This window comes from Salvelinus alpinus, chromosome 2, assembly GCF_045679555.1.
Source record: "Salvelinus alpinus chromosome 2, SLU_Salpinus.1, whole genome shotgun sequence".
NCBI classification, from domain to species: Eukaryota; Metazoa; Chordata; class Actinopteri; order Salmoniformes; family Salmonidae; genus Salvelinus; species Salvelinus alpinus.
The window spans coordinates 107,938,040-107,963,655 of NC_092087.1; the positions used below are offsets into that span (position 1 = coordinate 107,938,040).

The following is a 25,616-nucleotide window of genomic DNA, read 5'->3' on the forward strand; positions in this document are numbered from 1 at the left end:
GCCACCAGGTTTGCACACATCTCAGGAGGGATTTTGTCCCACTCCTCTTTGCAGATCTTCTTCAAGTCATTAAGGTTTCGAGGCTGACGTTTGGCAACTCGAACCTTCAGCTCCCTCCACAGATTTTCTATGGGATTAAGGTCTGGAGACTGGCTAGGCCACTCCAGGACCTTAATGTGCTTCTTCTTGAGCCACTCCTTTGTTGCCTTGGCCGTGTGTTTTGGGTCATTGTCATGCTGGAATACCCATCCACGACCCATTTTCAATACCCTGGCTGAGGGAAGGAGGTTTTCACCCAAGATTTGACGGTACATGGCCCCGTCCATCGTCCCTTTGATGCGGTGAAGTTGTCCTGTCCCTTTAGCAGAAAAACACCCCCAAAGCATAATGTTTCCACCTCCATGTTTGACGGTGGGGATGGTTTCTTGGGGTCATAGGCAGCATTCCTCCTCCTCCAAACACGGCAAGTTGGGTTGATGCCAAAGAACTCCATTTTGGTCTCATCTGACCACAACACGTTCACCCAGTTGTCCTCTGAATCATTCAGATGTTCATTGGCAAACTTCAGACGGGCATGTATATGTGCTTTCTTGAGCAGGGGGACCTTGCGGGCGCTGCAGGATTTCAGTCCTTCACGGCATAGTGTGTTACCAATTGTTTTCTTGATGACTATGGTCCCAGCTGCCTTGAGATCATTGACAAGATCCTCCTGTGTAGTTCTGGGCTGATTCCTCACCGTTCTCATGATCATTGCAACTCCACGAGGTGAGATCTTGCATGGAGCCCCAGGCTGAGGGAGATTGACAGTTCTTTTGTGTTTCTTCCATTTGCGAATAATCACAGAAACTGTTGTCACCTTCTCACCAAGCTGCTTGGCGATGGTCTTGTAGCCCATTCCAGCCTTGTGTAGGTCTACAATCTTGTCCCTGACATCCTTGGAGAGCTCTTTGGTCTTGGCCATGGTGGAGAGTTTGGAATCTGATTGATTGATTGCTTCTGTGGACAGGTATCTTTTATACAGGTAAGAAACTGAGATTAGGAGCACTCCCTTTAAATGTTCAAAGTTGACCCGTTTTCTATTCCCCACCAGACCATGAGACATCCATGTTTTAATCACTGGAATAGAGAAACGGTTGAGTTTGATATCATTGAAAAACAAAAAGAGTTGTTAAACTGTTTTATAATCCCCCCCCCCCCCCCAATTTAAAAAAAAAATATTACATTTTTAACCTTTTAACATCAATTATCTAAAAACATGCAAACTCCTTGTTTGCACATGTTGTAGTTTAGACCCTACTCTACATCATCTGAGGTTTTTGAGTCTCGCCTGCCATCGGTTGAATACAGGGTGGGTGTCATTTCAATTATACACATAGAATTCATAGAATGGACCCTTCAGACCAGTGGTGGAAAAAGTACCCAACTGTCAAACTAGAGTCAAAGTAAAGATACCTTAATAGAAAATGACTTGAGTAAAAGTCACAGAGTAAAATACTACTCGAGTAAAAGTCATAAAAAAAAATATATATACTTAAGTATCAAATGTAAATGTAATCCCTAAAATATAATTTTAAGTATAAAAAGTAAAAGTATTAATAATTTCACATTCCTTATATTAAGCATACCTGACCGCACAATGTTCTTGTTTTGTTATTTTACGGATAGCCAGGGGCACTCCAACACTCAGGAGTCATTTACAAACAATGTATTTGTCAGATCAGATGCAGTAAGGATGATCAGGGATGTTCTCTTGAAAAGTGTGTGAATTTGACCATTTTGCTGTCCTGCTAAGCATTCAAAATGTAACGAGTACTTTTGGATGTCAAGGAAAAGTACTTAGGTAGTACTTTAAAGTATTTTTACTTAAGTACTTTGCACCTCTGCTTCAGACCACTGTAGGAGTCAGGCGCAGGAGCGCAGGGATATCTGAGAAGCGTGTTTAATCATATAGTCCACCAATACAAAAATGGCACAGACGAAAATCCAAAAAACTACGCTCTCGATATTCAGAAACTCGTGCAAACGCACGGAGGAACAAACACAGTTCCGACACTTTACATACACGTGCGTAATAGTGAAAACAACAAACATCACATATAATCGAGCGCAAATACACACAAGCTTAATCCCGCACGAACTAAGGCAGGCAACAGGTGCCCTATATACACACAGAAATAAACGCAAATGAAACCAGGGGCCTGTTGCACAAAACTAGGATAAGGGATTAAGCCAGGATATCTTGGTGATCCTGGCTCAATTGATCCGTAATCCGGTTGCACTAAAGATGGATAGGGGGCAGGAGGATATGTTATGGTATAAATTACCATGGAGATTTATTCTGTGGAGCTAGCCTGCTCCAGACCAGGCTAAATTCCAGGATCTATTTAATCTCATCCCTAATGTCAGTCAGCAGTCACCACAAATGGAAACCAATAGTTATTTCACTGCTCACTATACATTGTTATCACATATAACTAGACCCACTGTTATTATTTAAACGTTTGTGATCATTAATTTCAATGATTTTGGATAAAAAATGATTTTTAGATGATGTTGCTATCATTAGATAATTTACAGTTTCCCATAGACTATAAGGCTATATATAAAATGATAGAATATTAGGGCCACAGAGGGGAAAAAAACACAAGTCATAATATTGTAACCAGTTGTTTTAAAGGAGGACAGTTGTTAAAATGACAGATGTGGGGCATTTCGTGAAATTATACTTCAGTATGGTTTCATAAACAAAGACATGCTGATGTGCCAGAATATTAAGTATCACATTGTCATAAGTATCAAAACTGTAAAAACAATATGTAGCTTTTCTGCAGAAAGAACCAGCCTCATAAATTTATGACTTTATCCTTTTTCTTCAGTGTGGCCCTAGTACTCTGTCATATAAACAAATACACATTCCATATGAATATAAAAACACAATGTGTAACATTATGTTCCTTTATTGAATAAGGACAAAACAAAGCAGGTAAACCATCAGCTCCTTTCGAAACTGAAGTCACAGTGACTCTACAAGATGGAAAGCACAGAATCCAAGCATATTATACAAAATGATACATACACATTCAAAGGTCTGTATATAACACACCCTGCATGTCTGCACACTAAAATAAATGCAGGACAAATCCATACACATCAACTGAACAGACAAATGAATGGATGCAGTAGCCTCCCTGCAGCCTTGTATTACACACAGTATACCGCACAAACATCATAAGAGGCCAAATTCGTCAAAAAACGAACCCAAAAAAACCCAAATTCCTCTGCCACCGCAGGACATATTTAACCAAAATTGAAAGCACACATACTAACTAAAATAATTCAACACATATTGGTCCCTCAGCAGCCGACCACTGTCGTCATCAGGGAAGATTGCCGGATTGTCCCAGTCCATGGCTGGTGGCACTCTGGGGGCCCTCTCCTTCCTCAGGCAGGCCACATTGTGGAGGACAGCACAAGCCACAGTAATATCACATGCCCTAACAGGGCTGACCCTTAATTTGTGAAGGCAGTGAAAGCGTGCCTTCAGGAGGCCAAAGGTCATTTCAACTCTGGCCCTGGTCCTGGCATGGGCATGGTTGTAGGCCTGCTGTGCTTCCTGGGGGTCTGTGAAAGGTGTCAGGAGAAAAGGCTGGCAGCCATACCCCCTGTCTCCCAGCAACACACCAGAGAATTCACCTGTCAACACAAAATCTCATCATTACTACCTCATAAACACAGTGATATTCTTGACACAGCCATGATGGTTATAAATAGGGGTTGTGTGGCTTACCTTGTGATAGGCACTGATAGATTTCAGAGGCCCGAAAGATTCTGGAGTCATGGACTGAGCCAGGCCATTTTGCCACAACATTGCTGATCACACAGTCAGCATTGCAGACCATCTGAAATCATAAGATGAGGAATATTACACCAATCAATGCACATCACTGGCAATGCAGAGTGTTCGTCAATGGACAATATCAAAAAGTTATGTTCACCTGAACATTAATGCTGTGAAAGGATTTCCTATTCACAAAATCGGCCTCATGGGCACCTGAGGGGGCTTTTATCCTTATGTGTGTGCAGTCCACTGCACCAATGACATTGGGGAAACCTGTCACACAAAGTAATGAGTATCCTACTATGTGTTAACAGTTGTCCTGTAATTTGTAGATCCTCTTACCTGCAATCCTATAGAACTCCTCTTTGATGTCACAGAGTCTTCTGTGGCCAGGGAAGGAGATGAAGACATCTGCTAATGCTTTGATAGCCAGACACACACTCCTTATTGTGCGGCAAATTGTGGCCTTGTTCAGCTGTTCTGCATCCCCCACTGAGTACAGGAAGGCTCCACTAGCAAAAAAGCGCAAGGCCACACAAACCATTTGCTCCACACTCAGTGCATGGCTCCGTGCAGTGCGGTGCTTAATCCTGGGACCCAGTAGTCTGCATAGATACCTGATGCCATCTGCAGAAAACCTGTATCTTTCATATAGATGGTCATCAGGGAAGGCCAGTGGGTCCAACCGGTCCCTGAAGACCCTTTCTCGCCTGAAGGCTCTCCTCAGCACAAGTGCTTCTTCATCCACCACATCTCGCACGAATGGGCATGCCATTGTCAGAGCAGAAAGGAACACACAATTTTGGACCTTCATATAGGCTAGTGGCCACACCTGGTGCTGGGGGGGTGGGCAAAAGAGGGCGATGCCTTATAACGATGACTTGGTTGTACTGATTGCTGGGAAAATAAAAAAAACCTTAGAAAGATGCCACCGTCCTGTGTGCTCACAATAAGAGCTCATATGTCATGGCTCACTTGACTTTACGAGAATATACCTAATTTTTATTTTGAGCTGTGTCATCTTCTTGGAGCTGGGGGAGGAAAGAAAAATAATGATTAATACATTTGTGTTACAGTTAGCATACAGTGTACATTGAAGGCATATCTCACCTCCCTCTCAAGTTTTTTTATTTCAAGGTCCAGTTTCCTAATTGTCCTCTTTTTTATTTCGGACTCCAGTGCAAGATTTTCCATCTTTTTCTTCTTGTACTGAATGTCTATGTCTGCCAGTTCTATTTGGCGCCGGAGGTGGTTGCCATACAACTTTCTGATAGCTTGTGAGCTCTGTGAACACAATACAATTAGCGCAGCTGGAATTTGGCAGGATGTGGTGTCCTTTTATTAATACGCACTATGTTGCCAGGCTGGTTTTCCCACTGTATAGCATCTGGGTCCTGTAAAAGAAATTAGATTTTTTGATTTTGATGAGGACTCCTCACCATTGTAGAGTAAATAGTACTTTCACAGTCTTAACATGATACCTCATGCCTTCTGGAATCCAGAGAGATGGTCTCCTCCTCATCATCGTCTCCATCATGTGCTGTTGCTGCTGCACTGGGGCCTTCACCCTATCACATTTAATCGGATTCATATTGAAGCTAGTAGACAAGACATGCCAGGCCTACAGTATGCCTTTGATGGAGTACTCACTGGATCAGCATCGTCTGGTGCTTGTGCTGGTGGCTCTAACAGGAACACAGTGCTGCCAGACACTGCAAGGCAATAGGTAAACCAAAGTCAGACAGTCCAAATTGATTCAATATGAATGTGGTTGTATCCCATGTAGAGATGGAAGGACATACCTTGAATGAAGCGGGTGGCATCTTGGGAGGAACCTATGCTCGTCTCTTTCCCCCCAGGGATCCCCTCTAAGACGGGCCTGCCTTTATTTAGCTCCAAGGCCATGTCCTCTGCTGGGGTAAGGTCAGCCTTTGGTGACCCACCACCCGTGCCTTGTCTGTGGGTATTCTTTTTCACTGCTAAAACAGTACAGACAATGTGTGAGCAGGCACCTTCTGGGTACAATATATGCTTGTGCTTTGTTAAATATTAGTCAGGGACCATACCATTCTGCAGAATGTTCTTGTATTTGATTTTGACCTGCTGCCATGTCCGTTTTGGCCCGTTCATGTTTAATCTACACACACACACACACACACACACACACACACACACATTTAATGGAGTCACACTGCAAAAAATTACTTGGTATTTTTGTCTTGTTTTCAGTAAAAATATCAAAAAATGTATCATAGCTTTATACAGTGTGATGGAGTTACTTTACACAATTTCACTCATATCTGCAGTGCATTTCAATTAAAAATGTAACCGTTTCATAATTACAGTACAACTGCATTTTTGGAGATGTGAATTAAATATTTGAATTGTAATTGTGATGTTTCAGCGGAGCGGTGAGTGTGTAATTGTGCACTACTTACGCATTCAGGCGGTCTGCAATACTTTGCCACGCTTTTTCTCTTTGCTTTATCACTGTGGCGGTGTTGCCTTTCTTCTTAATTATATCTTTTACCTCCTCGTATGCCTCCATGAGGATTTGTGCTTCCGACGGGGAAAAGTACGCGGCTCTAGTTGCCATGGTAAATCAGTTAATCTGTGATCTGTGGCGGGGTCTATTTGAGTGAGCCGTGAGCGCGCACCTATCCAGGATTGGTTTCACCTGGCTTAATGAATCCGTGTCTGCTCATCCTGGCTTGGTCTTTGTGCAACCAATTAAGCCTGGACGCACATGTTTTGGCTTCATTGAGCTCAGCTGAGTCATTTATCCCGGATGTCTTAATTCTACTTTTGTGCAACAGGCCCCAGGTGTGAAAAGGATCACAGACAAAACAAACAGAAAAGGAAAAAGGGATCGGTGGCGGCTAGTAAACCGGCGACGCCGACCGCCGAGCGCCGCCCGAACAGGGAGAGGAGTTACCTTCGGTAGAAGTCGTGACAACATCATTGAAATTGTAATGAAATTTACATTTTAACTTCTAATTACTTCCACAAAGATGGCCGGCGGTCCGTCCAACCGTTGAATGTCAACTTGAATGGTCCTCTCTATTCTGTTTAATTTTTAGGATTTCCAACAGGTTTCTTATGGAGGGTTGACAGTATAATTTAAAACAACTGATATTCCCATTCAAGTTCAACATTCTCTGATGTGTGGACCTCCAACCATCTTTGTGGTTCAACTTGGAGGTCGGAATGTACATTTTATGACCATTTAGTACATTTTTCGACCAAAACATGACACCCATGAGAACAAGATTAGATTTGGAGCTCTACATCATTTTTTAATTTTTTTTTAATCTCACCAAGTTTACGTTTAATGGTGTAATGTTGTGAAAACTGACCTTGTGTTATTGAGGAATGTAGGGGGGGGGGGGGATCTAGTCTAGATTAAACCTCATAGGAAGAGCGGTCCCGTGTGGCTCAGTTGGTAGAGCATGGCGCTTGCAACGCCAGGGTTGTGGGTTCATTCCCCACGGGGGGACCAGGATGAGGATGAATATGTATGAACTTTCCAATTTGTAAGTCGCTCTGGATAAGAGCGTCAGCTAAATGTCTTAAATGTAAATGTAAATGTAAGACAATTTTATCATGTGGATGTTTCATTCAGGCCTCTGTTTAACTAAATAATATGTTTGTCTTTGGCAGGAGAAAGACCAGACTCTCCCTCTGACAGCAGGAAGAGTCCTTCAGGGGAACCAGACCCAGAGATGCCCAAACCAGCCAAAGGACATCACTGCTCCCACTGCGGAAAGAGTTTTACTAAGTTACGAAACCTAAAAGAGCATGAGAGGACACACACAGGAGAAAAGCCTTTCCAATGTCCCCAGTGTGGAAACAGTTTTAGTCAGTTAGGGAGCCTGAAAATACATAAGAGAATACACTCTGGAGAGAAGCCTTACCGCTGCTCCCACTGTGGAATTACTTTTACCTGGTTAGGAAGCCTGAAGTCACATGAGAGAATACACACAGGAGAAAAGTCCTACCACTGTTCCCATTGTGGAAAGAGTTTTAGGTGGTTAGAAGGCCTGACAAAGCATGAGAGGACACACACAGGAGAAAAGCCCTACCAATGCTCCCACTGTGGAAAGAGTTTTACTCAGTTGGGGAACCTGAAATCACATCAGAGGATACATACACAGGAGGAGAAGACATACCACTGCTCTCATTGTGGAAAGACATTTTCCCAGTCAGAGGACCTGAAATCACATGAGAGAATAGAGAGGCTGTGTTCTGACTTATGTTTTTGACGGAGAATTTGTGTTTTTGTTCATGCCAAATGAAATCGTATTGTTTATATGAAATCATAAAAAAAACAGCTTTACTTTTGTTTTTGTTTTTTATCTGGAGACCTCAGATCAAATATTTTAAAATATGTATATATTTTTTTCTTATGAGCCTCGATTGATTGGATGCAAAATGTCAACCCTATGATGTTGTTCATTATATTATTTGCAAAATGTAAATTATTATATAAGTAAGTAGCCTGCTAGAACAGCTCATAGAAACAGGAGCCTTGTCTTGTATGATCCAGAACGTCTGTCTGACATTGTGAGAGTAATAAGGAAAATATTTTTAGTTTTCATTGTATTTCCATATCTTGACAGGCTATATATAATTTGACCGCATCAATGCATTTCTAACGATTACAATCTGTATAAAGTCCAGTAATTTGTTACATTAGAGGCACGTGTGAAAGGTAATCCATTGTGTAAATACTGTTAAAAGACTAAGAGATAATACATTTTGAAATGGAAGGAGAGATGTCTGATCTGCTCTGTTGGAACATTTTGCCACACTGGCATATACGACATCACACAACAGGTTGAAGTCAAAGAGGGGTTTCTTTGACTTATGAGATATGTGAGCAGAAGAAATATGAGCAGAAGATGCTGCTGAATGTGTGGCCACGACTCACGACTCATTCAGTTCTGCAGAACAGCAGTGTGTTGCCTATACCCTTACAGGAGGAAGCTGTTGAGGGTGGATGGCTTTTTGGGGAGTGTTGTCTACTCATTCAACGTATATTTACCTTCTTGCTAAAGCAACTTGAGTTATAATAGTCCTCTCTCTGTGTTCTTACTGGTTAATCTCTCTGTGTTCTTACTGGTTAATCTCTCTGTGTTCTTATTGGTTAATCTCTCTGTGTTCTTATTGGTTAAGCCACAACGGAGACAAATTAAAGCTGTACTCAAGTTGTACTCAAACTTTGACACGAGCACCTCTATTTCAGTCTCTGAAAAGTTTTATTTTTTCATCGCTTTTTTTGTTGTTGATTGTGTCATATTTCATGGTATGGTGTTGTATATTTCCCCCGTGGGCTTTATCAAAGGGATGATTTTGACCATATATGGTTAATTAGGGGCATTTCGAAATGCAAATAGCCAAGGTGGTGCAGTAGCACTGAAGCTCAGAACAATTTGTATTTTATTAATGGTTATCTCCTACCAGTGTGCTGTGACACTCGTAGGGTTGTTTGACAAATCACACCTTTTCTATGCCTACAAACATTCTAAATTCCATTCGAAAGTAGTATTTGGAATATATATATATATAATATATATAATAGTTTCTACACAATATTGATACATGAGGCTCCAGCACTCTTCGCTGGCCACTCCAGAACAGAACACTCCAGAACAGAACACTCCAGATTTGATTTGAGTTTAGGGTTGTTGTCCTGCTGGAAGACCTACAACCTTCAACAGAGACGTCAATTCAATGTCTAGCAACTGGAACGAGCTGCAGAAAACAGTAAAACTGGACAGTTTTATATCTTCATTCAAAGACTCAATCATGGACACTCTTACTGACAGTTGAGGCTGCTTCGTGTGATGTATTGCTGTCTCTACCTTTGTGCTGTTGTCTGTGCCCAATAATGTTTGTACCATGTTTTGTGCTGCTACCATGTTGTGCTTCTGCCATGTTGTCATGTGTTGCTGCCTTGCTATGTTGTTGTCTTAGGTCTCTTTATGTAGTGTGGTGTCTCTCTTGTCGTGATGTGTGTTTTATCCTATATTTTTATTCATTTTTAATCCTAGTCCCCGTCCCCGCAGGAGGGCTTTTGCCTTCTGGTGGGCCTTCATTGTAAATAAGAATTTGTTCTTAACTGACTTGCCTAGTTAAATAAAGGTTAAAAAACACACTCTATTATGCATGGGAATAATGCTGGTGTTTTATATCCAACATGATGGTGTTTTATATCCAACATGATGGTGTTTTATATCCAACATGATGGTGTTTTATATCCAACATGATGGTGTTTTATATCCAACATGATGGTGTTTTATATCCAACATGATGGTGTTTTATATCCAACATGATGGTGTTTTATATCCAACATGATGGTGTTTATATCCAACATGATGGTGTTTTATATCCAACATGATGGTGTTTTATATCCAACATGATGGTGTTTTATATCCAACATGATGGTGTTTTATATCCAACATGATGGTGTTTTATATCCAACATGATGGTGTTTTATATCCAACATGATGGTGTTTTATATCCAACATGATGGTGTTTTATATCCAACATGATGGTGTTTTATATCCAACATGATGGTGTTTTATATCCAACATGATGGTGTTTTATATCCAACATGATGGTGTTTATATCCAACATGATGGTGTTTTAATGTCCAACATGATGGTGTTTTATATCCAACATGATGGTGTTTTATATCCAACATGATGGTGTTTTATATCCAACATGATGGTGTTTTATATCCAACATGATGGTGTTTATATCCAACATGATGGTGTTTTATATCCAACATGATGGTGTTTTATATCCAACATGATGGTGTTTTATATCCAACATAATGGTGTTTTATATCCAACATGATGGTGTTTTATATCCAACATGATGGTGTTTTATATCCAACATGATGGTGTTTTATATCCAACATGATGGTGTTTTATATCCAACATGATGGTGTTTTATATCCAACATGATGGTGTTTATATCCAACATGATGGTGTTTATATCCAACATGATGGTGTTTTATATCCAACATGATGGTGTTTTATATCCAACATGATGGTGTTTTATATCCAACATGATGGTGTTTATATCCAACATGATGGTGTTTTATATCCAACATGATGGTGTTTATATCCAACATGATGGTGTTTTATATCCAACATGATGGTGTTTTATATCCAACATGATGGTGTTTTATATCCAACATGATGGTGTTTATATCCAACATGATGGTGTTTTATATCCAACATGATGGTGTTTTATATCCAACATGATGGTGGTTTATATCCAACATGATGGTGTTTATATCCAACATGATGGTGTTTATATCCAACATGATGGTGTTTTATATCCAACATGATGGTGTTTTATATCCAACATGATGGTGTTTTATATCCAACATGATGGTGTTTTATATCCAACATGATGGTGTTTTATATCCAACATGATGGTGTTTTATATCCAACATGATGGTGTTTTATATCCAACATGATGGTGTTTATATCCAACATGATGGTGTTTTATATCCAACATGATGGTGTTTTATATCCAACATGATGGTGTTTTATATCCAACATGCTGGTGTTTTATATCCAACATGCTGGTGTTTTATATCCAACATGATGGTGTTTTATATCCAACATGATGGTGTTTATATCCAACATGATGGTGTTTTATATCCAACATGATGGTGTTTTATATCCAACATGATGGTGTTTTATATCCAACATGATGGTGTTTTATATCCAACATGATGGTGTTTTATATCCAACATGATGGTGTTTTATATCCAACATGATGGTGTTTTTAATGTGCAGCACAACATGACAACATGGTAGCAGCACAGCATGACAACAACATGACAACAGCACAACATGACAACATGGTAGCAGCACAACATGACAACAGCACAACATGACAACAACATGGTAGCAGCACAACATGACAACAACATGACAACAACATGGTAGCAGCACAACATGACAACAACATGGTAGCAGCACAACATGACAACAACACAACATGGTAGCAGCACAACATGACAACATGGTAGCAGCAGAACATGACAACATGGTAGCAGCACAACATGACAACAACATGGTAGCAGCACAACATGACAACATGGTAGCAGCACAACATGACAACAGCACAACATGACAACATGGTAGCAGCACAACATGACAACAACATGGTAGCAGCACAACATGACAACAGCACAACATGACAACAGCACAACATGACAACAACATGGTAGCAGCACAACATGACAACAACATGGTAGAAGCACAAAGCATTGTACAAACATTATTGGCCACAGACAACAGCACAAAGAGGAAGAAGGTAGAGACAACAATACATCAGGCAAAGCAGCCACAACTGACATTATATTGTCAAGATTGGAGTTAAATCCTTAACTAGGTATTAATTTATTAAAATTGTATTAATTAAGCAGACTCATATCAAACCAACAACCCTGGCGTTGCGTGCGCCATGCTTTACCAACTGTGCTACACGGAACTATTCTACCAGTATATATTCATAATGTACATATTCACATGTAGCTACAGGTCTGCATAGACGAAAGTATTGGCTGTAAGAAGTCAGACAAAACATATTTGCTCATCTTTAAATGAATAAACAATGTCGTGAATATTTTTCGAAACTGCGTTACCCATTCCAGTCAGCTGACGGCGATATGCGTCTTCAGATGGTGACGTCATTTCTAGAGAACCACATGACACCGGAAGCTGTTTCAACAACACGGATGCTGACTCATTCAACCACCTCCGTAGCCTGGTAGCCAACATACAACCGAAAACATTGAAGCTCTTTGGACCATTATTGATCTCGGTGTTTTTAACACAATCCTTTTTACGTATCTACTATTTAACTTAAGCGTAACTTGTTTGCTCAATTTACACATTTGTTGATTCTACTGAACCTAAGCTAATCGTCAATGCTAGCTAGCCCACCATGAGCTCTCCAAGCTACTCTCCTCCTGCTAAAGAAGAGGTCTGCTGGACGGAGAAAGAGGGTCTGTGGCTGAACGTTGTCGTGAAAGAAGAGGGGGAAGAGGAGGATGTTTCCGTAAAAGGAGAGGAAGAAGCTTTCAGAATGAAAGAGGAGGAAGAGGAGGCTATCAGTATCACGTTTAAAGAAGAGGAAGAACCTTTTGGAGTGGAAGAGGAGGCTATCTCAATAAAAGAGGAGGAGGAAGACGTTTGGAGAGATGAAGAGGGAGAGGAAGAGGAGACTGAAGATCTGATTAACACCAGTGAGTACTGTCTTAAAAACACAACCAGAAACTCTGCAGTTGTTGAACTAATGTGTGGTTTTAAAGCCAAAGAGGCATTGCACTGAAATGTGCTCCTCACCAGAACCCCAAATATAAGCTCGTAAAGCTCCGTTGTGTGTAAACAATGCAAATGTAAACAAACACTGTATTTGACTCAAAACGTGTTTAAAACGATCATTTTGATCTCATGGTCGGTCCTTGCATCCACAGCTCTGTCTATGAATTAGAGTTGTTCCATTCCTTCAAGCCCTCCGCTACTCTCCCCTATCTGTTCATTAGGACAGTGGAGACTGAATTAGAGTTGTTCCATTCCTTCAAGCCCTCCGCTACTCTCCCCTATCTGTTCATTAGGACAGTGGAGACTGAATTAGAGTTGTTCCATTCCTTCAAGCCCTCCGCTACTCTCCCCTATCTGTTCATTAGGACAGTGGAGACTGAATTAGAGTTGTTCCATTCCTTCAAGCCCTCGGCTACTCTCCCCTATCTGTTCATGAGGACAGTGGAGATATACAACGTTTAAGTACCAAATCAAGTGTTATTGGTCACATACACATGGTTAGCAGACGTTAATGAAATGACATTTTATTTCTTCAGCCTCATGAGGTTGAAGAGACGCTGTTGCACCTTCTTCACTACACTGTCTGACCATTTCAGTTTGTCTGTGATGTGTACGCCGAGGAACTGAAAAGTTTCCGCCTTCTCCTCTACCCTCGGCTACACTCCCCTATCTTTTTATTAGGACACTGAAGCGTTTAATGACCAATAACAGGGGAGGTTCACATTTTTTTGAGGTATGAGGGGTATGGCTCTACCTTTCTCACTCATTATTATTCATGATCCATTCATGATTATCCCTAATCATGTTAGCATCCACATTAATATACAAGTGTTCAGAAACATATTCTATTCTTGTGTGACTCGTATGACACGATACATTATTTACCGTTAATTTCTGTTGGGTACAACATCATCTGAAACACAACCAAAACAACCTGCAAATGCATCCAACATGTTTGTAGAGTCACAAGCTCGATGTAGTTATTATGTTATAGGAATGTGAGACCAAATACTAAACTTATGACTACTTCAATACACACATAAGTGAATTTTGGCCAAATACTTATGACGCATTCAAATGTGAGAGACTAGATACATGAAGTCATTTTATTTCTAAATGGTAGAACAGATACCCTGAAAATACCCTCAAATAAAAGGTGACGTTCTGTGCTGTCTCATATGAAGCATTTGATCTCATATCTAAAATTCTGGAGTATAGAGTCACATTAAACTGTTATCTTCCCTGTCTGAATAAATACGTAGGGGAGTATATATCGTTTATTTAAGCAATTAGGCCCGTATACCACAGGTATGTCAAAACATTTATTTTTACTGCTCTAATTACCTTTGTAACCTGTTTATAATAGCAATAAGGCACCCCGGGGGTTTGTGGTATATGGCCAATATACCACGGCTAAGGGCTGTTCTTAGGCACAGTCGAACTCCCATATTACCTGACCTCTCTACTAACCTGTAAGAGTAGGAGTTACCCTACCCAATCACAGGGGTGGATAACTGTAAATTCCAACTGCTGCTACAGACGTAGGAAAAACAGCTGAGGCATTCCATGTCATTTCAGCAACTGATCTCTGAGGAAATGAAGCTAATTGATTAGCCCTTTTGATTTATAAGGATTCACATAATATTCTATAAATATAGTGTCCAACATCCAATTAGGACCAAACTTCTTCCTACCTTTTGAGTAGACATTAGGAATCCAACAACCAGTATATATTTTTTAATAGACAGCTACTATCTATCTACTTAAATTTGGAATAAAAAGGTCCCACGGTTGCGTCAAGTGTTTTTTGGAGAGACAGAAAGGAGAGGGGGACCCTTGTCCTCCATTACTACTGTACTGCTAATATTCACAAGATAACCTTTTGAGTTTTTACATTAAAAAATAAATATCTATATATTTCAGACAATGACGGCCTAGGAACATTCATAGAGGAGGAAGGACCGGTGTGTTCCTTTATGGAAAAGAACTCATGTCAAACACCATCCCTGGTCTCCTTAGTCTGTGCTCCACTACCATCCCTGGTCTCCTTAGTCTGTGCTCCACTACCATCCCTGGTCTCCTTAGTCTGTGCTCCACTACCATCCCTGGTCTCCTTAGTCTGTGCTCCACTACCATCCCTGGTCTCCTTAGTCTGTGCTCCACTACCATCCCTGGTCTCCTTAGTCTGTGCTCCACTACCATCCCTGGTCTCCTTAGTCTGTGCTCCACTACCATCCCTGGTCTCCTTAGTCTGTGCTCCACTACCATCCCTGGTCTCCTTAGTCTGTGCTCCACTACCATCCCTGCTCTCCTTAGTCTGTGCTCCACTACCATCCCTGGTCTCCTTAGTCTGTGCTCCACTACCATCCCTGGTCTCCTTAGTCTGTGCTCCACTACCATCCCTGGTCTCCTTAGTCTGTGCTCCACTACCATCCCTGGTCTCCTTAGTCTGTGCTCCACTACCATCCCTGGTCTCCTTAGTCTGTGGCCCTACCATCCCTGGTCTCCTTAGTCTGTGTGTTTTATTCTAAAATGTATCACAATACCCCATTATGCCAAAGCAAAAACAGGTTTAGATTTTTTGCAAATATATTGAAACTATTCCCCAGGATAACTAGTCTCAGAGTAATGTAAGATCCCAGGATAACTAGTCTTAGAACTAAAATGTGTCGCCTGGATGTCAGACCCCCAACTCTCCAAACTGAATAAATAATAAAATGTGTCCCTGGATGTCAGACCCCCATCCCTCCAAACTGTAAATAAATAATAAAATGTGTATCCTGGATGTCAGACCCCCAACCCTCCAAACTGTAAATAAATAATCAAATGTGTCTCCTTGGCAACATTAGAACCTCGGTACGTTTACTGTGTATTGGGTCGAGACAAAGGAATGATGTAAACAAATAATCCAAAATATTTTTGTCAATGAGACAGTATATTAACAAAGGAATGACCGAACCCCCTTTGGTGACTGAATGCTTGTAAGAAACTAGATGATCAAAACATTAGATCACATCAAATAAGCCTGAGTGGTTTCACCTCCTCCCAGACTATACTGGATACTACAGTTATACAGGATACTACAGTTATAACTATACATAGTTATACAGGATACTACAGTTATAACTATACATAGGTATACAGGATACTACAGTTATACAGGATACTACAGTTATAACTATACATAGTTATACAGGATACTACAGTTATACAGGATACTACAGTTATACAGGATACTACAGTTATAGAGAATACTACAGTTATAGAGGATACTACAGTTATACAGGATACTACCGTTATACAGGATACTACAGTTATACAGGATACTACAGTTATACAGGATACTACAGTTATAACTATACATGGTTATACAGGATACTACAGTTATACAGGATACTACAGTTATAACTATACACAGTTATACAGGATACTACAGTTATACAGGATACTACAGTTATAACTATACACAGTTATACAGGATACTACAGTTATACTGGATACTACAGTTATACTGGATACTACAGCTATACAGGATACTACAGTTATACAGAATACTACAGTTTTAACTATACATAGTTATACAGGATACTACAGTTATACAGGATACTACAGTTATACAGGATACTACAGTTATAACTATACATAGTTATACAGGATACTACAGTTATACAGGATACTACAGTTATAACTATACATAGGTATACAGGATACTACAGTTATAACTATACATAGTTATACTGGATACTACAGTTATACAGGATACTACAGTTATACAGGATACTACAGTTATAACTATACATAGTTATACAGGATACTACAGTTATACAGGATACTACAGTTATAGAGGATACTACAGTTATACAGGATACTACAGTTATACAGGATACTACAGTTATACAGGATACTACAGTTATAACTATACACAGTTATACAGGATACTACAGTTATACAGGATACTACAGTTATAACTATACATAGTTATACAGGATACTACAGTTATACAGGATACTACAGTTATACAGGATACTACAGTTATACAGGATACTACAGTTATACAGGATACTACAGTTATACTGGATACTACAGTTATAACTATACATAGTTATTCCAAAGGTGGGCTACTTACTATCCACTGTTTGCAAGCCACCGTTGCTGATCTATTTTATTTATTTATTTCACCTTTATTTAACCAGGTAGGCAAGTTGAGAACAAGTTCTCATTTACAATTGCGACCTGGCCAAGATAAAGCAAAGCAGTTCGACACATACAAAAACACAGAGTTACACATGGAGTGTAACAAACATACAGTCAATAATACAGTAGAAAAATAAGTCTATATACAATGTGAGCAAATGAGGTAAATGCAAAAAAAGGCCATGGTGGCAAAGTAAATACAATATAGCAAGTAAAACACTGGAATGGTAGATTTGCAGTGGAAGAATGTGCAAAGTAGAAATACTGGGGTGCAAAGGAGCAAAATAAATAAATAAATACAGTAGGGGAAGAGGTAGTTGTTTGGGCTAAATTATAGATGGGCTATGTACAGGTGCAGTAATCTGTGAGCTCCTCTGACAGCTGGCGCTTAAAGCTAGTGGGGGAGATAAGTGTTTCCAGTTTCAGAGATTTTGGTAGTTCGTTCCAGTCATTGGCAGCAGAGAAGTATGCTCCAGGAAGTATATCTCACTGGTCATCCCCAAAGCCAACACCTACTTTGGCCGCCTTTCCTTCCAGTTCTCTGCTGCCAATGACTGGAACGAATTGCAAAAATCGCTGAAGTTGGAGACTTATATCTCCCTCACTAGCTTTAAGAATCAACTATCTGAGCAGCTTACCGATCGCTGCAGCTGTACACAGCCCATCTGTAAGTAGCCCATCCAATGCTGACCTCATCCCCATGTTTTTATTTACTTTTTTTGCTCACACCAGTATTTATATATTATATATGTTATATATGTTACAGTCACATATATTCTACTTGCACATCATCATCTGCACATCTATCACTCCAGTGTTCATTTGCTAAATTGTAATTACTTTGCTACTACGGCCTATTTATTGCCTTATTGCCTTTATTGCCTCTGTACTCCATTTGCACACACAGTATATAGATGTTTCTATTGTGTTATTGTACTTTTGTTTATCCCAACTCTGTTGTTTTTGTGGCACTGCTGTGCTTTATCTTGGCCAGGTTGCATTTGTCAATGAGAGCTTGTTCTCAGCTGGTTAAATAAAGGTGAGAATGAAAATGTATGAATTGTTCATGACGTCCTCCAGTGATTAAAAAAATAAAAATAAACGTTTCCTGTTGAAAGTGATATATAAATACAGTAAAGTATAAACACACTAAAGGGAAACAAATAAATGTTTTGAGCAAAATAGTGTTTTTTTAGACAACTGCAAACTAGAAGGAGTGAGTGATGTCATAGTAAGGCCTTCAAGGAGTTGGCTTGATGGGAAGTCGTGATGTCATCCAATAGGAGACTGATCTTCATGTGAATATTCATTATTCTTTTTTAAATCCTTCCTGTTCTGTCAAGTTGGTTGTTGATCATTGCTAGAAAGCCATTTTCAAGTCTTTCCATAGACTTTCAAGATGATTTAAGTCCAAACTGTAACTAGGCCACTCAGGAACATTCAATGTCATCTTGGTTTGCTCCTCCGGTGTAGATTTGGCCTTGTGGTTTAGGTTATTGTCCTGTTAGGACAGTTTTTTGTATTCAGATCTCTGAAATGCACTCTACCTACGTAACATTTAGTTTCCTTATATTACGCTGGGAAAACAGTTTTCATGGGCACAGAAATTCTAAATAATTTCAGAGTTTGCTAAATCCAATGGTTCTAACCGAAAGTCCCCTTAACTTTATTGACAACACCCAAATGGATACTGTCATTAATGTGGTTCTTCAATAATTACACATAATTCTTAATACTGTAGCTGTTTAGTTAGTCACATGTTCATCGATCATCAGCTGATCCAGGAAATCATTTTCAGAATGACAGTCACATGACAAACATCACCACATGCAACAACAACCAAAGTGCTTCTTCATTCATTACTCTGGTAAAGACAGTTATGCCGTGCTCCACATTGGATCCAACATCCCTAACAAATTGATGCTTATAATTTTATTGTCTGATTGATTTACAGTAGGTTCTCGTTAGTCTGTTTGGACACAGAGATACTTAGCTCATAATGTGTAGAGAACTGTTCCTTGATGGATAGGCTATTGTACAACACACAGAGCTATTTTCCTTTTATTTGTTGTTAGGTGAAGTTATGGGTCCTACAGTAGGTCTGTGTTATTGTTAGGTAATGTTTTGGGTCCTACAGTAGGTCTATGTTAGGTGAAGTTATGGGTCCTACAGTAGGTCTATGTTAGGTGAAGTTATGGGTTCTACAGTAGGTCTATGTTAGGTGAAGTTATGGGTCCTACAGTAGGTCTATGTTGTTGTTAGGTGAAGTTATGGGTCCTACAGTAGGTCTATGTTTGGTGAAGTTATGGGTCCTACAGTAGGTCTATGTTGTTGTTGTTAGGTGAAGTTATGGGTTCTACAGTAGGTCTATGTTGTTGTTAGGTGAAGTTATGGGTTCTACAGTAGGTCTATGTTAGGTGAAGTTATGGGTCCTACAGTAGGTCTATGTTGTTGTTAGGTGAAGTTATGGGTCCTACAGTAGGTCTATGTTTGGTGAAGTTATGGGTCCTACAGTAGGTCTGTGTTATTGTTAGGTAATGTTTTGGGTCCTACAGTAGGTCTATGTTTGGTGAAGTTATGGGTCCTACATTAGGTCTATGTTATTGTTAGGTAATGTTATGGGTCCTACAGTAGGTCTATGTTGTTGTTATGGGTCCTAGAGTACACTATGTATGTCATGCAATAACAACCAAAGTGCTTCTTCGTTCATTACAGGTATATTTGTTGTTAGGTGAAGTTATGGGCCAATTTGGCAAACAGTGTACAAACCCTCATTGTCAGGTTGATGGAAAAGCTAGACAAAGAGCATTTTACTGGTTGAAGTGTTTTTTAAATACAAAGCGGTTGATTTGCGATGATGACATAAACATTATATTAAGCAGGACATTCAAACGAGCCTTACAATTATAATCCAAAGTAGTGTGAAATGTACTCATAAGCAACCTGGAAATGGAGGTTACTCCCATGAGTTTTCCCCCATTCACATTCAGAATACATTGTGAAAAACTAAAATCTTTGCTCACCATTTTTGCTCCAGGCAGATATACTACATCCATAACTAGTGGTTTCCTCATTAGCAGATATACTACATCCATAACTAGTGGTTTCCTCATTACCAGATATACTACATCCATAACTAGTGGTTTCCTCATTACTAGATATACTACATCCATAACTAGTGGTTTCCTCATTACCAGATATACTACATCCATAACTAGTGGTTTCCTCATTACCAGATATACTACATCCATAACTAGTGGTTTCCTCATTACCAGATATACTACATCCACAACTAGTGGTTTCCTCATTAGCAGATATACTACATCCATAACTAGTGGTTTCCTCATTACCAGATATACTACATCCATAACTAGTGGTTTCCTCATTACCAGATATACTACATCCATAACTAGTGGTTTCCTCATTACCAGATATACTACATCCATAACTAGTGGTTTCCTCATTACCAGATATACTACATCCATAACTAGTGGTTTCCTCATTACCAGATATACTACATCCATAACTAGTGGTTTCCTCATTACCAGATATACTACATCCATAACTAGCGGTTTCCTCATTAGCAGGGAGGAGTTTCTACAACCAAATTGCATTTGCATCGCCCTCGTGCCGCAATTGTATTAAACACAGAAAGGGGCCTATATTGGAGACCAAAAGTCGTCTGGCACACTGCTTAGAGTTTCAACAACATGAATAACTTATTTCAAGTCTACAAGCTTAGATGTTACTACTAATGTGAAAACAAGACAAAATATGACTGTTCTTGCTCATTTTAAGACAAATGTCAAATAATCATTACATTCATTACAGACGTCAATTGTTGTACAACATCATGGCTACGCTGTTGGCATCACCTTTTACAGTGGATTTCCAATGTTGTGGGCCTTTAACCATCTGTCTGACTTTGTTGTTTACACAGGAGAGATACGGGACTATCGTCGATCCTCTGGGGAGCCTCAACAACCTCATGATGCTGACGAGGCAGAGAAGAGTCTCTCCAGATCAGAACACGTCAAGAAACACCAGCGGAGATCCACAGGGAAGAAATCTCATTGCTGCTCTGACTGTGGGAAGAGATTCACCTCCACATCATCCATTAAAATTCATCAGAGAATCCACACAGGAGAGAAACCTTATAGCTGTTATCAATGTGGGAAGAGTTTTACTAGATCTGTCTCTCTGACTTTACACCAGAGAACACACACAGGAGAGAAACCTTATAGCTGTGATCAATGTGGGAAGAGTTTTACTACATCTAGCAATCTGACAGTGCACCAGAAAATACACACAGGAGAGAAACCTTATAGCTGTGATCAATGTGGGAAGAGTTTTACTAGATCTGTCTCTCTGACTTTACACCAGAGAACACACACAGGAGAGAAACCTTATAGCTGTGATCAATGTGGGAAGAGTTTTACTACATCTAGCAATCTGACTAAACACCAGAGAACACACACAGGAGAGAAATCTTATAGCTGTGATCAATGTGGGAAGAGTTTTACTACATCTGGCTATCTGACTTTACACCAGAGAACACACACAGGAGAGAAACCTTATAGCTGTGATCAATGTGGGAAGAGTTTTACTATATCTGGCTCTCTGACTTTACACCAGAGAACACACACAGGAGAGAAACCTTATAGCTGTGATCAATGTGGGAAGAGTTTTTGTCAATCTGGCCATCTGACAGTGCACCAGAGAGAACACACAGGAGAGAAACCTTATAGCTGTGATCAATGTGGGAAGAGTTTAACTACTTCTGGCTCTCTGACAGTGCACCAGAAAATACACACAGGAGAGAAACCTTATAGCTGTGATCAATGTGGGAAGAGTTTTACTAGATCTGTCTCTCTGACTTTACACCAGAGAACACACACAGGAGAGAAATCTTATATCTGTGATCAATGTGGGAAGAGTTTTACTACATCTAGCAATCTGACTGTACACCAGAGAATACACACAGGAGAGAAACCTTATAGCTGTGATCAATGTGGAAAGAGTTTTGTTCAATCTATCTCTCTGACAGTGCACAAGAGAACCCACACAGGAGATTAACCTTATAGCTGTGATCAATGTGGGAAGAGTTTTGTTCAATCTAGCTATCTGACAGTGCACAAGAGAACACACAGAGGAGAGCCAATGTATAGCTGTGACCAGAGATAATCTGATAAAAGATCTCTGACTAATCATCAGAAAATAAATGAAGCAGTTGTTTCATGATATCAATGAAATGATGTGACAATGTAGAATGTTTTAACATTGTAGTAGGAGTATTTTATTATGTCACAATGTAGAATGTTTTAACATTGTAGTAGGAGTATTTTTATGATGTCACAATGTAGAATGTTTTAACATTGTAGAAGGAGTATTTTAATGATGTCACAATGTAGAACCCTAAATGTTTGTCCCCTGTTCTACTGATTTCAACATGATATGGATATTAGCCTCAGGGGGAAAATCCAGGCTCTGAATTGAAATAGTATTATTTATGAGATTTAGTAAGTACACATTATTCCCAGATTCCGTGTGGTTTTTGAGCTGTTAGTTTTAACAGGACGTGCAACCTCATCTCCCTCCTGTCGCACAAATGATTTTAGCATGATATCGATTAGTTATGACAAATTAGTGTTGCGTTCCTTTGTTTAGCGACCCCTACATTTAAATGCATTCCAACATCACGTACAACCTGATTTCCCCTCTAATTGATATCAGTGATTTATTGCTACTTGTCAAAACAGTGTTTCTGGTGCTTGTGCAGTTTATAAGGAGTTTGTTTAAAATAAATACAAGAAATATGATTATTGTGGCAGATGTTTGTGTGTAAATAGCACATGTTATGTTTAGGTTTTCAATTTATCCCAAACTGTTTCTGCATATTGGTTATTGATTTGGACACGTTAAAACTGTGTTTTGACATTGAGGCTATCCCACCTAGCACAATGTAATTGAAAAGATGTTGAAAATAAGACTATGCAATCAACAACAACAAAAAATATGTATTTTTTATTATACCATGCCTTACCATTAAGTGAATTATTGACAATACATATTATCAAAGGGGTGTACATTTGGTTTTGGTAATTCATGTTTACAATTCATGTAACTTTTAGTAATCATAATTATTTATGCAATCAACTGACAATTTTCGGGTATAAATATATTGACATTGTTGCCCTTCTTTTAGAATAGCAGGGTTCATTCTCAGATGTGCCAACCCAAATGTACTAGAGCATGACATTGGAGACTGGGCCCCGATCCAACAACATGCCTATCTAGTGAACCCTGAAAAGAGGGAGAAGCTCTGCAGTGAGGTGGAAAGTTACTACGGATATTGCAGGAGTTTCCTCTTGAAATCAGACACGTCCGCGGTAAGGACAACTTGGTTGCTGATTGTCTCAAGAATGGGCAGTCAAAAAGATTTGTGTTTTGCGTTTAGCCAGTGCGTTGCCATGGATCACAATTTATTTTGACTGCACGTTTTTCCGTATTGGAGATGAGTTTTGTTTGGGCTCGTTCCAAGGGGACGAGAGTTCTAGAAGCTAGTGAGTTTTAGGAAGACGAGAGTTCTAGAAGCTGGTGAGTTTTAGGAAGACGAGAGTTCTAGAAGCTATTGAGTTTTAGGATTCTATAGAATGAAAAAGAAGAAAAAATAATACGATTGTATATTATTATTTAGAAATACGTGTTTTTTTCTTGTTTTTAATTGTTGACAGCCAGTAGACACTATGTTTATATTGTAGAAGGTGAAGCATTGTAGTTGATTATGTGAAATGGAAGTTGTTTTCAGTTGGTGGTGGGCAAACTTGTCCAACAAAAACATAGGATATATTTGTTGTCTTAAGGGGAAAGGTGTTCCAGGCTTTCGTTTTTCCATTTATGTTTTGAGGCTGGATATTTGCACGTATAGCTCGTTAGCACGTAGGACACACTGATTGGTGTCACCTCGTTAGTCAGTATGTGTAACACCAGTTCTTTTGTTTACCTCTTCTTGGGCAGATTTAGTGGGTCTCATGGTGGGTGTCTTTTTTCGGTCCCAGTTGTTGTTACTAGTCAATTGTCATTGGACACCTCTATAGTGACTTTGAGCCCCTCCTAAAAAAAAAAAATGAATTTTGGGATGGATATTGCATCCAATTAATATTTTAGTCAATGGCATTTCCTTAGGGTGCTCATTAGTCTTTCAGTTGTTAGTCTTCTGTTTGTTGTGTACTAAATATTTCTGTTTATTTCATTTTTTTATTTGTTTTTTCCTGTGAAGCCATTGTGTTGCATCCATGTCTGAAATGTGCTGTATAAATAAAGCTTGATTTGATTTCAACAAATGAACCCAATGACTGACCAATCAACAGACTCGATCCAACAACATGCCTATCAAGATATTGCAGGAGTTTGCTCTTGAAATCAGACATGACTAATACAATTTGATTTGAGGGGACGAGAGTTCTAGAAGCTAGTGAGTTTTAGGAAGACGAGAGTTCTAGAAGATAGTGAGTTTTAGGATTCTATAGAAAGAAAAATTAGAAAAAAATAATATGATTGTTTATTATTATTTCAGAAATACGTGTTTTTAATTGTCAGCCAGTAGACACCATGTTTATATTGTAGAAGGTGAAGCATTGTAGTTGATAATAATGTGAAATGGAAGTTGTTTTCTGTTGGTGGTGAGCAAACTTGTCCAACAAAAATATAGGATATATTTGTTGTCTTAAAGGGGAAGGTTTTACAGGCTTTGGTTTTTGCATTTATGTTTTGAGGTTGGATTTTAACACGTCAGCAAGTGTAGCTCGTCAGCACGTACTGATTGGTATCACCTCGTTAGTCAGTATGTGTTACACCTGTGCTGGCTTGTCCATCTCGTTAGTGGGAAGGTGTTTCACCTGAGCTGGTCCAGGTTCTATTTAAGAGTGTCTGGCCCAGTGTTTATTTTATTTTTATTTATTTTTACCGTTATTTTACCAGGTAAGTTGACTGAGAACACGTTCTCATTTGCAGCAACGACCTGGGGAATAGTTACAGGGGAGAGGAGGGGGATGAATGAGCCAATTGTAAACTGGGGATTATTAGGTGACCATGATGGTTTGAGGGCCAGATTGGGAATTTAGCCAGGACACCGGGGTTAACACCCCTACTCTTACGATAAGTGCCATGGGATCTTTTAATGACCTCAGAGAGTCAGGACACCCGTTTAACGTCCCATCCGAAAGACGGCA

The 25,616-nt window shown here is 39.5% G+C and overlaps 3 protein-coding genes across 6 annotated transcripts in view; 1 reads left to right on the forward strand and 2 right to left on the reverse strand.

Moving 5' to 3' along the window:
* LOC139548080 (zinc finger protein ZFP2-like) overlaps positions 1–25,616 on the forward strand; it is a 301,764-nt gene that overhangs the window by 77,591 nt on the left and 198,557 nt on the right. Inside the window, exon 2 of one of the 2 annotated variants that reach the window (XM_071357437.1) lies at positions 21,326–25,317. The exons of the other annotated variant lie outside the window; for it this stretch is intronic. Within the exon in view, the coding sequence (XP_071213538.1) occupies positions 21,326–22,461 (1,136 nt within the window). The 3' untranslated portion in view covers positions 22,462–25,317. Of the gene's footprint in view, positions 1–21,325; positions 25,318–25,616 lie in introns of those variants that run through there. 2 annotated transcript variants of the gene reach the window in all.
* LOC139548793 (zinc finger protein ZFP2-like) overlaps positions 1–25,616 on the reverse strand; it is a 110,533-nt gene that overhangs the window by 32,303 nt on the left and 52,614 nt on the right. The gene's annotated exons all lie outside the window — the stretch shown is intronic.
* On the reverse strand, positions 2,942–7,135 carry LOC139550040 (putative nuclease HARBI1). 3 transcript variants are annotated; one of them, XR_011669962.1, is made up of 8 exons: positions 5,905–7,134; positions 5,641–5,817; positions 5,489–5,550; positions 4,949–5,406; positions 4,834–4,869; positions 4,181–4,735; positions 3,788–3,899; positions 2,942–3,693 (listed from the first exon to the last, which is right to left on the reverse strand). XR_011669962.1 is itself a non-coding variant. In XM_071360622.1 (7 exons), exons 5-7 carry the CDS (start codon positions 4,247–4,249, stop codon positions 3,323–3,325), a joined length of 552 nt encoding a protein of 183 aa, XP_071216723.1. In that variant the 5' UTR covers positions 4,250–4,735; positions 4,834–4,869; positions 4,949–5,406; positions 5,489–5,550; positions 5,641–7,124; the 3' UTR covers positions 2,942–3,322. The 3 variants fall into 3 exon arrangements, 1 of the variants encoding a protein (XP_071216723.1); XR_011669963.1 differs by having other exon boundaries at positions 5,489–5,523; positions 5,641–7,135; XM_071360622.1 differs by having other exon boundaries at positions 5,641–7,124.